The sequence below is a fragment of the Herpailurus yagouaroundi genome, unplaced genomic scaffold (assembly GCF_014898765.1).
Source record: "Herpailurus yagouaroundi ecotype Mexico unplaced genomic scaffold, PumYag 67681, whole genome shotgun sequence".
NCBI classification, from domain to species: Eukaryota; Metazoa; Chordata; class Mammalia; order Carnivora; family Felidae; genus Herpailurus; species Herpailurus yagouaroundi.
In genome coordinates this window covers 3,631,473-3,646,600 of record NW_024420481.1, presented here as the reverse complement: position 1 = coordinate 3,646,600, position 15,128 = coordinate 3,631,473, and the positions used below count along the sequence as shown (strand labels likewise).

The 15,128-nt window shown below is 39.0% G+C and overlaps 1 protein-coding gene across 10 annotated transcripts in view; it reads right to left on the bottom strand.

Moving 5' to 3' along the window:
- ENOX2 (ecto-NOX disulfide-thiol exchanger 2) overlaps nucleotides 1-15,128 on the bottom strand; it is a 286,573-nt gene that overhangs the window by 35,958 nt on the left and 235,487 nt on the right. For all 10 annotated transcript variants that reach the window (XM_040468180.1, XM_040468176.1, XM_040468174.1 and 7 more), the window contains 2 exons: nucleotides 7,874-8,080; nucleotides 1,810-2,043 (listed from right to left, as the gene is read on the bottom strand). In XM_040468180.1, the coding sequence (XP_040324114.1) occupies nucleotides 1,810-2,043; nucleotides 7,874-8,080 (441 nt within the window). The remainder of the gene's footprint in view (nucleotides 1-1,809; nucleotides 2,044-7,873; nucleotides 8,081-15,128) is intronic.

The following is a 15,128-nucleotide window of genomic DNA, read 5'->3' as shown; positions in this document are numbered from 1 at the left end:
CCTGTGTGTAATATGCAAATTAGCAATGAGAGAACTTCAGAGTTCTACAGTCCTGTTTTTTTAATAAAGAAAAGTAAACTTGTGTCTTGAGTTTAACTTGAATTTGATAGTTACTTTGTCCTGGATCCATGAAATTAGTGTTGGTAGGAGCTTTAAGAAAGAGTTAAATGGGTAGTTCTTTAGGTATAAACACTTACATTTTTGATCTTTTATAGCATCACTCCTGCATTCAATCCACAGCCCCAGGCTTTTCACTCAGTTCCAGCCAATCTATTTTGACGTAATTCATTCTATTTCTACATTTCTCCACATCCTGATTCTCTTGCCTGAGGAACCCTCCAAGTAGATTTCTGCAGCTGGTCAGGAGTTATTCTCTGATGTTAAAATAGTAGTACAGCTTATCCAAAGCTTCTGGTCCAGCTTCCTGAGATAGACACTTAGTATATTCTGTTGTTAAAGGCTCCTGAGAGAGAGAATCCATTAGCATCCCATTGAAGGCCTGTTCTGGGGCTCCACATGCCTCTCTGGCCAGGAACCCTCATGTCCAGTGGAAATAGCTCTCACTGCAATGTGAATTTCTTGCCTCTTGCCATTTTTCAGTGCAGACATATAATGAGAGGTAAGCCTCCCCTTGAGAGCAGGTTTTTATTTCATTACTTGCATACAGTCTTACGTTTGATGCTCATTTTCTGCATGAACTCTACACAATCAGCAAACTCATTTTTTAAAACAAATTCAGACTGACTTGTTTGGTGTTATATAAACATTCCTTTTTTTTTAACCAATGCTTTCAGCCTTTCTAGCTTTTCAAAATGTATCATTATTTCTGTGTCTGTATGCGTATATATCTTCTTTTTTCTTATGTGAAGACAAAATCAATCCAAACAAAGGATTTCATAAATGTGTGAATCCCTGAGGCTATACGTTGCAAACAAGTTTGGTGAGTGAGACCTATTTGGAAAGTGGAATTAGCAACATCTTGCTGAGTCCAGAGCACAAGAAGCAGGGAAAATTCATGCCATTAGAGCTGGGTTGGTATCATCAATAAGATCAATGGGACACCAGCATTCATCCAATAAAATCAGCCAAAGTTGGAGAATGAGGGAGACTGGATTTGAACTACTAACACAGGAGACCAGACGGGATGATTAATGTTAAATTAGAATAATGGCTCTGAGAGTCAAGCAGGGTAACAGGAATAAAAACTAAAGGGAGAATTGACCCATTTAGCATGTCTCAAAGTCTCCATGGTCCCCATGTGAAGTAAGTTGGCCATTTTAAGTGATTAAAGAAGTCCTCTTTTGGTTGTGGTAGCTAAGTCTTTGAGTCATCTAAGAATGTACACTGTGACCACTCTCTGGGCCTCCATTTTCTCATCTGTAGAAAGGGAATTTTACCAGAGTTTTCCAGGGTTACATCAGGTTATATTGTTCTGATTTAGAATTCAAAACTAACTTGCTATCTACAATGAAATGGGATGCTTACAGGTCCCAAGTCATGAATCACAGCTAAAATTCTCTGATGCACAAAGGCAGGAAAAATGTGTTTCATCCTAGTCATTTTATGTGTGGAGAGAAAATCGCCATCCCTTGAGACAGTGGAGGAGCAGAGACACAGGTGTGAGGGACAAATTTTCTAGTTCTTCAGTTACTGGGTACAGCTCTCTATCTGGAAGACTACAACATAAGAAATGTTTAGAACCCATCAGTGGGAAATTCAAAGGATAACTGCCAATGGTACAAATGTATTTATTAAGTTTCCCCAAAGGAAAGAGTTCTTTTAATCACAAAGCTCAAGTGCTTTCTATACCTTTTAGTTTTTCAGCAACAATGCTGCATTCGTGATCTGAATAGTGGACCACTGGGGGTGGGGATGGTGGGCGCAATCTTTCTTCTTCCATCCTTCTACGGTGGCGCTCCTCCCTTGCTAGCATGCGCTGTTTGCATTCCCACTCATACAGGTCATCTCGAGCCTGTGCAAAATCAACGTGGAGCCGGCCTGTGTCCTTCTTGTCAGTGCTAGATCCCAGGCGAATGCGGTAACCTAAATGTACAGAGGGAGGGAGAGGGGTACAAGAGCAGCTCAGTTGGTGAGCAACGGTAAGTACTTTTCCAAGTTCAGTGTTTCAGATATAGATGCAGCAGTTTCAAGTGACCACATAATTCTCTTCCCACTACTAACTAGCAAGGTGAACCATCAAAAGACTTGGATTGTAGTTTCATTTCTGATAACAGTTTATTATTCTATGGGTTGGGTCAATCTTGCTCATAGGAGTTCTATTCCTCCATCTGCCACCTTACCTCAGAGGTAAGAGGGAGGGTCAATGGGTAATGGTATTATGAATGAGCCTTACAGGTCATGATCTCATGGTTCATGGGTTCGAGCCTTGCGTCAGGCTCTGAGTTTGTAGCATGGGGCCTACTTGGAATTCTCAGCACAGGGAGGGGAACTCAGTCAAAGTATGGTGATCTCCTTGAGTTGAGGAAATTGAACTAGGAATCCAGGGAGACTACGGAAGACAGAGTTTGTATGGCAGAGTACTAGAAAGAAGAAAGCTATACAGAGAAACAACTTCAGAGATCTGCAGAGGGTCCTCCACTATTCTTTAGCTGCATACTGATGTGTGTGTGTGTGTGTGTGTGTGTGTGTGTGTGTGTGTAAACTACCCGTGTATTAGAGGTAACAATCCCTGGAGCTTACACAGGGCTGGGAAAAGTTCCTCTCTCCACCAGCCAGAGCAGAAAAAAATGAATAATTCATAGATTATTGAGTAGAGTAGTCAGAAGGGGTTTGCCTTAGTTAGTGGAGAAAAATGAGCCCTAGACTAAATCCTGCTTTGGTGTTGCTGAACAAAACTTAAAAAAACAAGACCTAAAAGGATAAAAGATTTTCCAAGTTACTTAATTGCATCCCAGAACAAAGTTCAAGAATATTTACAGGAATAAAAAATATCTGGCACCCAGTACAGTAAAATTCACAATGTTTGGTATCCAATAAAAAATTATCCAATATTCAAAAAATGAGGAAAATCATAAGAAACATTTAAAAACTCATCCAATCAAAACAGACCCAGAGGTGATACACATAATATAATTAATATACAAGGATACAAAAATAACTATTATAATTGGATTTCATATGCTGAAGAAGTTAAAGTTTAACCATATTAATTAGAAACACAAAAGACAAAAAAGTCAAATTTCTAGAGATTTAAAGTACAATGGTTGAGTTGAAAAAAATTCACTGAACAGAAGCAATGGCAAATCAGACACTGTAGAAGAAAAGATTAATGAACTTGAAGACACAGCAATATAAGCTATTCGACATGAAATGCAGAGAAAAAGGACTGTAAGAAAATGAACAGAGTAGTAGTAAGCTTGGAACAACTTCAAGGGGCCTAATACAGCCCAACTGGGACCTTGACTGGAGAGAGGTGAGGGAATAGAAAAAAAAATATTTGAAGAAATAAGGGTAGAAAACTTTCCAAATTTAATGAAAACTCAGAGTTCTAAGAATTTCAATGAAACTCATGCACAAGAAACATGAAGGATATTATACCAGGCACATAATAATCAAATTTCTCAACATCAATAATAAAGAGAATATCTTAAAAGCTGCCATAGACATGACACATTATGTGCAGAGAAACAAAAAGATAACATCATATTTCTTATTGAGAACAATACAAGCAAGAAAAAAATGAAGTAACATAAGGAAAAAAAACTGTCCACCTAGAGTTCTACATCCAGACAACATATCTTTCAAAAAGAAAGGTGGAATAAATTATTGTTGATACATACATCAGGAGCAGACTCGCACCATAAAAATGTTAAAGAAAATTCAAGCACAGGAAAATGATACCAAATGGAAATCTGAATCTATACCAAGGAAGAGTATACATAATATATGATTCCATTTATATGAAATTCTAGAAAATGCACACTAATCTGACAGACAATAGACCGGTAGTTGCCTGGGGAGAGAAGAGGGGAGGGGTAGGAAGAAGGGATCACAAATGGGGTATGAAGGAAGCTTTTGGGAGAAGTGGACATGTCCGTTATTTTGATTGTTGTGATGGTTTCACAGATGTATGTCTGTGTCAATAATACCAAATTGTAGTTTTGAAATATGTGAAATTCATTGTATGTCAATTATTATACTTCAATAAAGCTGTTATAAAGAATAATGCCCATTAACATTCAAACTGCTACACATTATTTTTTGAAAGAAGAATAAATGCATTCCAAATAAGCACATTCTGCTAGGGCCCTTTACAACTGACAATGCACTTTCACACTCAGTCATCTTATTTGATCATCTGAGCCATCAGAAAATTGGTTATTAATGATCACCGTGGCTATTTTTCCAGGATCATGGATAGGATCAAATGAGAGGATGATACAAAAGCTTGGTGTAAACACATGACAGATACCGTGATGCTATGAGGTTGGTGCACCGTGCACACTGGCAGCTCCCAAAGATGCTCAAACTCCAATAGAAAAAAAGTGGTTATTTCTACAGAATGTAGAAATGTAGCCCCTTTTCTAAAGGATTTTTGTTTGTTTTAACCTCTTCCTTTTATAATGTGGGAGAAAAGCCAAGCAATTCAGGAGACTTCTAGCACTTATGAGCTTTCAGGGAGCAAGTTAAAATTTAAAGGGCAAAATTTAGCTATTTTCACATCACTGATTGCAATCCCCTTTCCTCTGGCAGCCTTGAGAATGCTTCCAGGAGGTGGTTGTTGCCGAGAGATTTCAATGATGTTTAGATGGATACCTCCTGAGCAGCATGCCATCTTTTATGTACAGCTGTTCAGAGTTTTTTTTAAGACCTTTAAGTCTTTATTAAAATAGTCTATAGTGGAATGCTCTATTATCATTCCTAAGTGCTGTCAAATCTTTAGTATTTACATTTTACAGCACTTAGCAAATGTAACAAGAGTATTCTACATCTCAATAGCCAAATTATGAAAGCAGCCCAAGTGTCCACTGATAGATGAATGGATAAAGAAGAGGTAGTATATATACACAATGGAATATTATTCAGTCATAAAAAAGAACGAAATACTGCCATTTGCAATGACATGGATGGGGCTAGAGAGTATTATGCTAAGCAAAATAAGTCAATTAGAAAAAGACAAATACCATATAATTTCACTCATATGTGGAATTTAAGAAACAAAGTAATGGGCAAAGGGGGAAAAAAGAGATACAAACCAAGAAAGAGACTCTTTACTATAGAGAACAAACTAATGTTTACCAGAGGTGAGATGGGTGGGGGGATGGGTGAAATAGGTGATGGGGATTAAGGAGGGCACTTGTGATGATAATGATGTATGGAATTGTTGAATCATTATATTGTACATCTAAAACTAATATAATACTGTATGTTAACCAACTGTAATTAAAAATTTTTTAAATTAATAAAAAAGAATATTTTACATCTGCATGCTCCTCTCCTTTCCCATGTTACTAGGCTACTTCTTCAAACACACATTACCTTTTCTCTGCCTGTTGCAGCAGGCATCTAACTGATCTCCCTTCAACTTTTTTTCTGTTTTCCTCTAATCCATTTTTATACAGAGATGTCAGATTAATCCTTCAGAAACAATTATCTTGTTCAGAATTTCCTTCAACATTTCCCTATTACCTGAGGTGTAAAGACCCAACTGTTAAACCTTTCAAAGTGTGCTAACAGCTGATGTTTTCTCTTCTCCTTTCATGCCTAGTCAGTACACAAACTACTACTCTTTGTTTCCTTGAATGTTCACTAAAACTTACCACTTTTGTACCTTTGCTTTTGCTGTATCTCTGCCCCATTGTCCACATGCAAATGCTTTCTCTTTGTCAAAGACTTGGTTCAAATGGTACCTTTCTCAATACCCCCATGGTCAAGAGTTAGACATTTTCTCTCTCTGTCCCCATCCCCTTCTCTCCTCTGAACTTCCCAAACGCTTTGTCCATACTTCAGCCCTCATTATTTTCAGTCTTGTTATTAGCACTGAGTATGTTTTATTGGTGTCTTGAGAAATGCCTAGCGCTGAATGTTTCTTTAACAAATAAATGTATGACTGCCTACTAACCCTAACTTCATTAAGGGAAAAAACTAGGTTTTACTCATTTTCTTCTCTGCACAACATTCAGCACAATAGCTTACACAAAGGAGATGTCCAACAAGCGCCTGTTATATGAATGAAGATTCTGCCACCCCAAAATGTCTAGCACTTGGACCCAGTTCCTCCAAACAATTACTCTTAGGCAAGGAAGTTGTTAATTGTTCTATGCCCTTTCAGATTACCCTGTCTTCTGCCTTTAGTCTTATTTGCCCACTGCTTCATAGAGAACAATACCAATTCAAAATAAGCAAAGGATCAACCATGAAACTTTATCTTGAAACCACCCCAAAAACAAAGGGCTTCACTTTATAGTATTTAACAGAAATCATTCCAATTGTAATGCCTTGCCTCAGTCTCCCCAAATTTGAACTTTTACCATGAATAAGAGACTTTAGGCAAAGTAGTTCTTACTATCTGTACTCTGTCACTTCTAGGTTAGACTAATGCTACAGTTGGCTGACTTATCTTCTAGTAACTACGTTTGCCCATGCCCCTCAGTCTGTCCTTTAAACAGAAGGGATATTTCTAAAATGTATATCAGATTATGTCACTCTACTACTTAAAATCCTCCAATGACTTCCCATTGCATCCAGAATAATAAACTAATTACTATAGATTATAAGGGTCAACACGGTTTGGTATCTCTTACCTCTCAGACTTCATTTCCCTTCACTGCCTCTCTCTCATTTACAATGTTCCAGTCATGTTAACCTTGTCTCTTTCACTTAAACATGCCAAGTCCATTTCATCTCAGGGCCTTTAACTTGCTCTTTCTTATTTTGGAATGCTCAGCTCCCAGATGTTCACATGGCAATCCCCTTCATATTTTTCAGATCTCAATTCAAATGACAGGGAAGACTTGCTTTCCTAACAATGCTAGGCACATTAGCTATTTTTATCTTCTTCATAGCAGTTATTGGTACCTGATATTAATTATTTTTTACATATATATTATACCATCTCCAGAATGTAATATCCCTGATGGCAGGAAGTTTGTCTATCTTGGTCTTTGCTGTACCCTTAGCAACCTAGCATTCTGCCTAGCTGTCAATAAATATTTGATAACTAACTGACTTCCATAGCTATTTCTGGGCATTTGTTTTTGTGCCAGATTATGTGCTAGATAGTGGGGATTTGAAGTTAGATAAAACATGGTCCCTTCCCTTAAGGAGTTCATACTCTGGTCAGGAAGACAGATACAGAAAGAGACAGTTCTAGCTTGGTGTTATAGGTGTCATGCTAGCAGGAAACACTGGGTGCTAGGGAAGCGCTGAGGAGGGGCTGCCCAGAACAGCCTGGGGCACAGTGGGGAGAGAAGTCAGAGAAAGCTTTCCAGAAGAGGTTATGCTTGAGCTGGAACTTTGGGGTGTGAGAATGTATACATGGGAGGTGGGATGGAAAAGGTAATTGTAGTCAGAGGAAAAGACATAAGACACCATGGCACATTGTGAGAACTACAATTAGCTTAGTGTGCTTAGGACATGGTATGTGAGGGAAGAACTGGGAGATGGATGGTACTGAGAAGTAAGACAGATCATCAAGGCCTTCAGATGTTACAAGTAAGGAGTTTTGGACAACGGATACAATTGAGAACTATCAAAGAACTTTAAAGGAAGAAGTTGGGTGAAAACATTCATTTTCCATCTCTGAAGGCAAGAGGGAGTACCATTAAGCCCAAATTTTATCTGCCACAAATGCACTGATCTCCAATCTCTGCGTTGTGCCCAGTGGGCACACTGCTCAAGACTAAACACCTACCAGAGAGATAGAGGGCTTTGTCCACCATGTACTCCTCAGCAAAGCGAATGTGACAAAAGTTCTTTTTGCTCTTACGAATAGCAATGATCTCTCCACACTGTTCGAACACTTCCACGATGATTTGCTCAGTCCCATTTTCAGGCAGGCCACCCACAAATACTGTTTTGCATCCTGGTGGGCGTTCTCGAGTTGCAGGAGGTGGAAGATCTAAGCAGAATTGCAAAAGCATTTGAAATTAAAATGTTTGCTTGGGACAGACCTTTTTAGAAATCTAACATATCCCAGAGATAGCCCTACTGTCCCCAATCAGACTTTTGCCTAAGAGTGCCAGAAGCATGTGGCCTCTAAGGTGCTCATCTCTGCTCCACAGCACATGAAAATAATTTTCTTCAATGGTTTGGTGACCATGACATCCAAATGATAAAAACTCAGACCCATCTGCCTGTCCCATCCAGAGTTCTTTAATTCTGTTTTTGTGTTGTGACAACTCAGCTATGCCCAATTTTCAGTTGTTTTTGCTAAGAAGACAGTTAGTGGGGGGACATCCCACTCACTTTAAATTCTTATTTTCAGGAATTCTCAGAACCAAGGTTCCTGAGAAAAAGGTTGTTTAATTCAGTTGATAGTTACTAAATTCCCTCTGTTCATGGTTACTGAAATAATTGTTTCAGAATTAATTTGACAATGATGGGGTAAACATTTACAAAAATATTTATGAGTGTCAGAATGGTTTGGCTGACAAAGTCAGCTAGACTATAAACCATCCTTTTTAGGGTTTTTGCTTTTGATACCAGCAAGTCTTTCCTCAAATTCCTTGCTGGAGGGGTGAGGTCCAGAGTCAATTGTGCAGCATTTAGAGGGAAGTATGAAAGACAGCAGAGAAAGTAAGCTCATCTGGGAAATCATTAACTAACGTGAGATAAATTTGGCTATAGAGAGTCATTAAAAACCTACGTAATGAGGGGCGCCTGGGTGGCGCAGTCGGTTGAGCGTCCGACTTCAGCCAGGTCACGATCTCGCGGTCCGTGAGTTCGAGCCCCGCGTCGGGCTCTGGGCTGATGGCTCAGAGCCTGGAGCCTGTTTCCGATTCTGTGTCTCCCTCTCTCTCTGCCCCTCCCCCGTTCATGCTCTGTCTCTCTCTGTCCCAAAAATAAATAAACGTTGAAAAAAAAAATTAAAAAAAAAACAAAAACCTAGGTAATGAGATGATTCTCCCTCTGCTAAAAAAAAATATGCTTTCTACTCACTCATCTTACACATAAAGCCTGTTGGATCTGCTAGATCCTTGTTGCTATTTATATGTATCCAAGCATTTTCCAAACAAAATTCTACAGTTCATAGCCCAACAAAACAAAGCATGATGGTCAAGGGTTTCTTTAGTGTTGGTTTTGTTATCTGTAAGGATTTATTTTGTGTAATCCATTCTTTCCATTCAGCTCTTCACAACAATTCTCCCAGCTCAAGATTTGGAGAGCTCAACTAGTGATTACTGCTCCCATGCAAAAATAAATGAGTCTCACTTGTAGATTAGGCCAAGGTCTTCACCTGACACTTATCCAAGTTGGCAAGCAGATGATTTGGGAGCTTCCTTGGGTATGCGCATCTCTAGCTTTCTCACTTTGCTACCACTGTCTGTCTTATCAGTGTGGCTCAGAATAATCAGGTTCTCATGATGCTCTCTTCCCCTCTATTTAGTCAATAAAAGGGATAAAGGCATTCAGGGAACTTATAAAGTTTCTGTTAATAAAAAAAAAATTCTGTAATTTCAAAAACTCGCTGTATTGGTCTTTTGTTCCATAGGAGAAATTTAAAGGGAAAAGGAAGATAACCTAGTGAGTAGGAATCTGAAATGTCTTAGTCATGGGCACTGGAATAATGTGGTTTTTAGCCAAAAAAAAAAAAAAAAAAAAAAAAAAAGGGAAATGAGGTCCAGAATCTCTTAAGACTTCCACTTCTGAGTTCTTAAGAAATGAAAGGATTCTAACATCACGGTTCCAGTGATTCTCAACTCCAACAGCACATTAGAATCAACTTGGGAGTCAACCAAACAAAAAAATTCCTGTGTTCACTCCAAAGAATGATTTAATTAGTCTGGGGTATAGCCTGTGCATTATTTTTTTAAAGCTCCTCAGGCAACTCTAATAGTAGCTAGGATTGAAAACTAATGGCTTGGTCTAGACTTCTCATATTACAAAGAAAAACCTTAGCTGAGTGAGGTTGAGTGACTCATTCAAGGTCGCCAAATTGGATAGAAAGAGAAGGAATATGAACTTGGAGCAGGTAAACCTGGATTTAAACCTTAACTTAGTAACTGTATGACCTTTTGAAAATTACTTTTCCTCTGGGTACCTCATTCTTTCATCTTTAAAATTGGGATATTGTCCTCTACCTTACAAGGATTTTTGTAGGATAGTTGATAATCTACTGTCTATATTGCAAGTGCTACAATGCCTAGCACTTGATAGGCTCCCAAATGGTCATTATTGTAGTGTTATTATTATATACTGTTATAGAATCCAGATTTTCTGATTACCAATCTGGGGCTTTCTAAAGCACTATTACAAGACTGGGGCGGAATGGCAGCTTAAGACCTGGACTTCTAAACTCCCAGTTCCTTGTTTTAGCCAAATCTTCAGATAAGGCTTGGTTTGGGAAGGAATCACTCTTCTCAATAGAGGAATCTATAGCTGTGAAGACACATATGGTTTTGACCATGGAACACAATCTAGCCACTGACTATATAGGTAAAAAATTTTCAAGAGCACCCCTACAGTTAGAGCCATGTTTTCAAATCAAGGGCTTTAGACTAAAATCCTGTTACAGAATCCTTCTGAAGTTTACTATTTAAGGAATTTGATGGTAAAGAATCTTTTTGTGAAGTAAATGTTCACCTTTTTATATTATTTAAGTTTGCTTAGTTAGGTCTACCTTTTGGTCCACTGAGAGACTCTAAGGAATATCTGGTTACTGATGCAGTTACATATAACACAGAAAATACAAAGTCTCTTTCCTCTCACTACATTTGTATGATTCAAAAATTCTGTGATGAAATCATCACTCTATTTAGATGCTGTGATTATTCTGTGGTAACTGCTAAGTAAGAAAGCATAAAAGCCACTAAGTAGCGTCCAGAATGCTGGGGATTTATTTGTTTTCCTTGGGTAAATGTAGAAAGTCTCTTTGATAGCATTCACTGAGATTTAGGTGTATGCCACCAAACAAGGCAATGGGCTGTACTATCTTCCTTAGTAGACAGTACTTATTCTTTAATTCACAGCTCAAAGCACTTTATTGTCTGGGCCTGATTTACTAATCCCACTGAAATACAGTGATCTGGGCACAGCAATGATAACTCCATAGGAGAGCAAATTCAAAGTCCACCTATTAATCAGGTAATGTGCTGAACTCTTGTAATACCCAATCACTACTGTGGACAGAGAAGAAGAAAACTTCATGTAAAATGATTCAAGATAACTGAGAGTGTAAAAAAAACCTTTAATCTCTGGTAATGGAAAAGGAGGAACTTCTAGCAATTCTAATTACAACTAAGCACCTACTCTGGGGAGCTCTGTTGGGGCAATCAGCATTAAGATCAGAGTCACTGCTGATCTTTGAGAAATGAGGCAGGGGACGGCATGGAGAACCTATAAACCACTTGCATCTTGCTTTTCAAAGGAGCATCACAGATCACTCAACTGGTTTGCCAGAATTTACATACTGCAAAGTGTTTGAGTTGATTTTATTAGATGCCTAAGACTGAAGGCCCCCTCGATAATCAGCAGGGGTCAGATATATTTTAATGTAATTCCAACTGATTGGAAATAATCAGAAGACTAGTGAATTTTTATTAATTCTCAATTTACCCACTTTCTCTAACTTTCTTTATAGAACCCAGCCCTAGGAGACAAAATGAGGTTGGCCTGTTCTGATACAGTAAAATGAAAAAATCACTCTTTTTCTGGCTCCTGGGTGCTTTCCCATGTCCCTGTACACAGATAGCAGATGATATTCCACCATTTATTCCTCATTTACTATTAACTTGACAGTAGATTCCAAATGCAACCTCTTCATGTAGAAGCTCTATCAGCTGAAGTGGGAGGAAAACCAATAGTGTGGTGTCCTGAAAGCCAAGTAAAGAAAGTATACCAATGACTAAGGAGTAATCAACTGTGTTGCATATGGCTATTAGGTCAATTACGAAGAGAACTGAGAAATAACTACTGGATTTAGGTCACTAGTGTTCTTTTTTCTTAAAGTTTATTTATTTTGAGAGAGACAGAGATAGCGTGAGTGGGGGAGGGACAGAGAGAGGATCCCAAGCAGGCTCTACTCTGTCAGTGCAGAGCACGATGTAGGCTCGATTTCACCAACTGTGAGATCATGACCTGAGCTGAAACTAAGAGTCGGACACTTAACTGACTGAGCCACCCAGGTGCCCCTGGTCACTAGAGTTCTTAAACAAGGGAAATTTTGATAGAGGAGTGGGGCAAGAGCATAAATTAAGATTTAAAAGAGAATTGGAAAAGAACTGGAAACAGCAAGTAAAGAAGACTTTTGCTGCTACTGGGTATACAGAAATGCAAACTCCTCTTTCTGTTTTACATTTTCAAATGTTGGAATTCCTCAGGGCACTTAGCTTGTCATCCTTTCTTGATTGATATAACCTCTCTAGTGGTCTTAGTCATTCTTACACCTTCAAATCACCTAATGTTTCAAGAAGGATGAAGGGATTACTAGTACTAAGAATAGCAGAGACATAAAGTAATTTAAGGGCTAAAAATTACCCATTGGGCCTAGCACCCAATATTTAGGTGGAAATGCATTAGAGCAATGAATGATTAACTGTTGTTTTAATTTCCATATCTTCCACGTGGAAATGTTCCAGGAGAAGGTAGGCTTGCAGTTGGGCTGGAGAGGAGTGTGATACTGGGAAGCAGCTGCACTTGACTAAAAGGATGGGTACGTGGCAAGTAGAAACAATGGATTGAAGACAGTCACATGAAGCATACCAGTGAATTTTGAAGTCAGGAGTTGGACTTGGCACTTGTAGGCAATGGGAACCTTGGGGCTTCTGGGTTCTGTATATGTGACAAGCACCTGGATGAAGTGTCAGGTGGGAGAGAGGGGAAGGAATTGATGGTAAAGATACTGTGTCTAATGAAGCAACAAGACAGAAGCAGATTGGATGGGTGCATAAAGAGACTGTGAGAGTCCCCAGATCACAGGTCCTTACTGTTGAGAGGCCACTGAGTGCAAGAGAATATACCAGAGACAGAAGCAGAATATACCGGAGGTAGGCATAAATACCGGGGTTTATAATCAAGGCCTTATCGGACAAGGTTGGTAGGCTCTGGAGAAGGTAAGTGACTTAGTCGTACCAAATCCCTGCTCTTCCCATCACACTTTCACAGTGTGGGGCTGTGAACAAAAACGGCACTTGCCATGCTTTCAGCACCGAACAGAGGGAGTCTTCTCCATTAGCCATTGTGTTTTCCCCACACAATTAACCTGAGCCCCCTTTTGACAAAATCCAAGTTCTAAACAGGAAACAGAACACCAGTTCACTTTAAGCTGTGTCAGGAGTGTTAGTTTTTAATTCAATTCCAAAGCCAGGTTCCTTCCCTGAAGCCACAACTTTATTGGTACTAATTGCTCTGTCAGTATTCTTAACACAGATGAAGAAAAAAAGTATTGAGCCATGAAGGTAAAATGCTTCCCTCTCGCTCTGGCTCTTCCAGCTCAGACTCAAGAAGGCATGACTGTACATGGGAAAGATAAATGTATTTGAGGGATGTTTATCTGTTTCTTTTCCTAGAGACAATCAAAAGTTAGAGCCTCTTTAAGCTGTGTATGTCTACATTCCTTTAAAGACCACTCAATAATGTGGTCTATGTGTTATACACAATGTATCTGTTATTCTTTGGCAATTCAGAGACTGAATATCCTGTAAAGTCATCTCTTGTACCCAACCTAGACATTACAAGGTATGAGCCATCCTGTTACGTTAGACTTGATTGAGACAATGAAAGCCTAGGGAAAGCTGATTATGTGATAAATGAATGATTAAACCAGCAGGATTGTACCTTTCCATAAACAGGAGGTTTTAACACTGGACATGCCTAAATTCGTGGCTTTTGAAGTGAAAAATGTAGAATTAGTGATGCATAGCTTTCCCTAATCCAAAAGCAACACACTGGATGAAAGGGAAAAAAGTCCATTGCCCATTTGTAGGGACAGTGGCACTAAGAGGAAGAGACAGGGTACAACAGTGCCATTCATTCACCTAGGCACTAAACACAAATCCAGGAATGGCCACTTGAGCTGGCAGATAAGACCTACTAGGCCATCTTATTCTGCATTCCCTAATTCTCTTGTGACATACTAGCTCCTCTCCCAATTCAGTCCTCTGAGATGCAGCCTCCTAGATTTCTTATTGGCCTAGAAGGAAGTAGTACCCTGCTGACAATCAAGTTCAAAGACCTGAAGAAGGCACTGAGAACATTTCTCACTAGCAAAAAGAGATGAGATGATTTGGTCAATGAACCCTTACTGGTTCTAAAGTCCTGTTAGCTATGAATAGACTATACTAAGAATTTGGGTCCCTGCCAGAGCCTGATTCCATGATTAACTAACTCCTGTGTAAGGTAGGAGATGAAATAGTTGTCTGAAGTCACATGTCAAAAGTTCATGTTTATTGTGATAAGGCAAGTTCATTTGATCTATGGCCTGAACCCTTGAATGTGTCCCTTAACAGTTTTAATCTTAGCACTGTAGTGGCAGCTCCCTTAAGTAGGTCACCCAGCACCACTAGAACTGTGGAAAAAGCTTTAATGAGGCTTGGGTCATGTGTAGAAATAACGTCTGATCACTTAAATAAAACCACAAATAGACCTAGAAAAATGTTTGAGTCAATTATTGCTGCTATATTTTAAGTGAAATATGGCCAACATATGTTTGCAGATATTTTTAAGAGTCTAAGGAGAAACCTATTCATTACTGCCAAGATAGATCCATAGATCATTTCCACATGAATTTCATTGACTAGATGGATGCAAGTGTTTCGACTCAGTCTCAGTATTCCCCTTTACCCTTGTAGCAAGTTAAACCTCACCCCACTGTCTATTGCAGCCCATCAGTTGAATAGCAGTAGTTTGAGTGATGTGTGAATAGCTAGTAGCAATGGAGGATTCTTAGCACCAAATATGTATTCTCATGTGCCTCGGGCAGGCTCAGACACACACTATTACTGCCATTA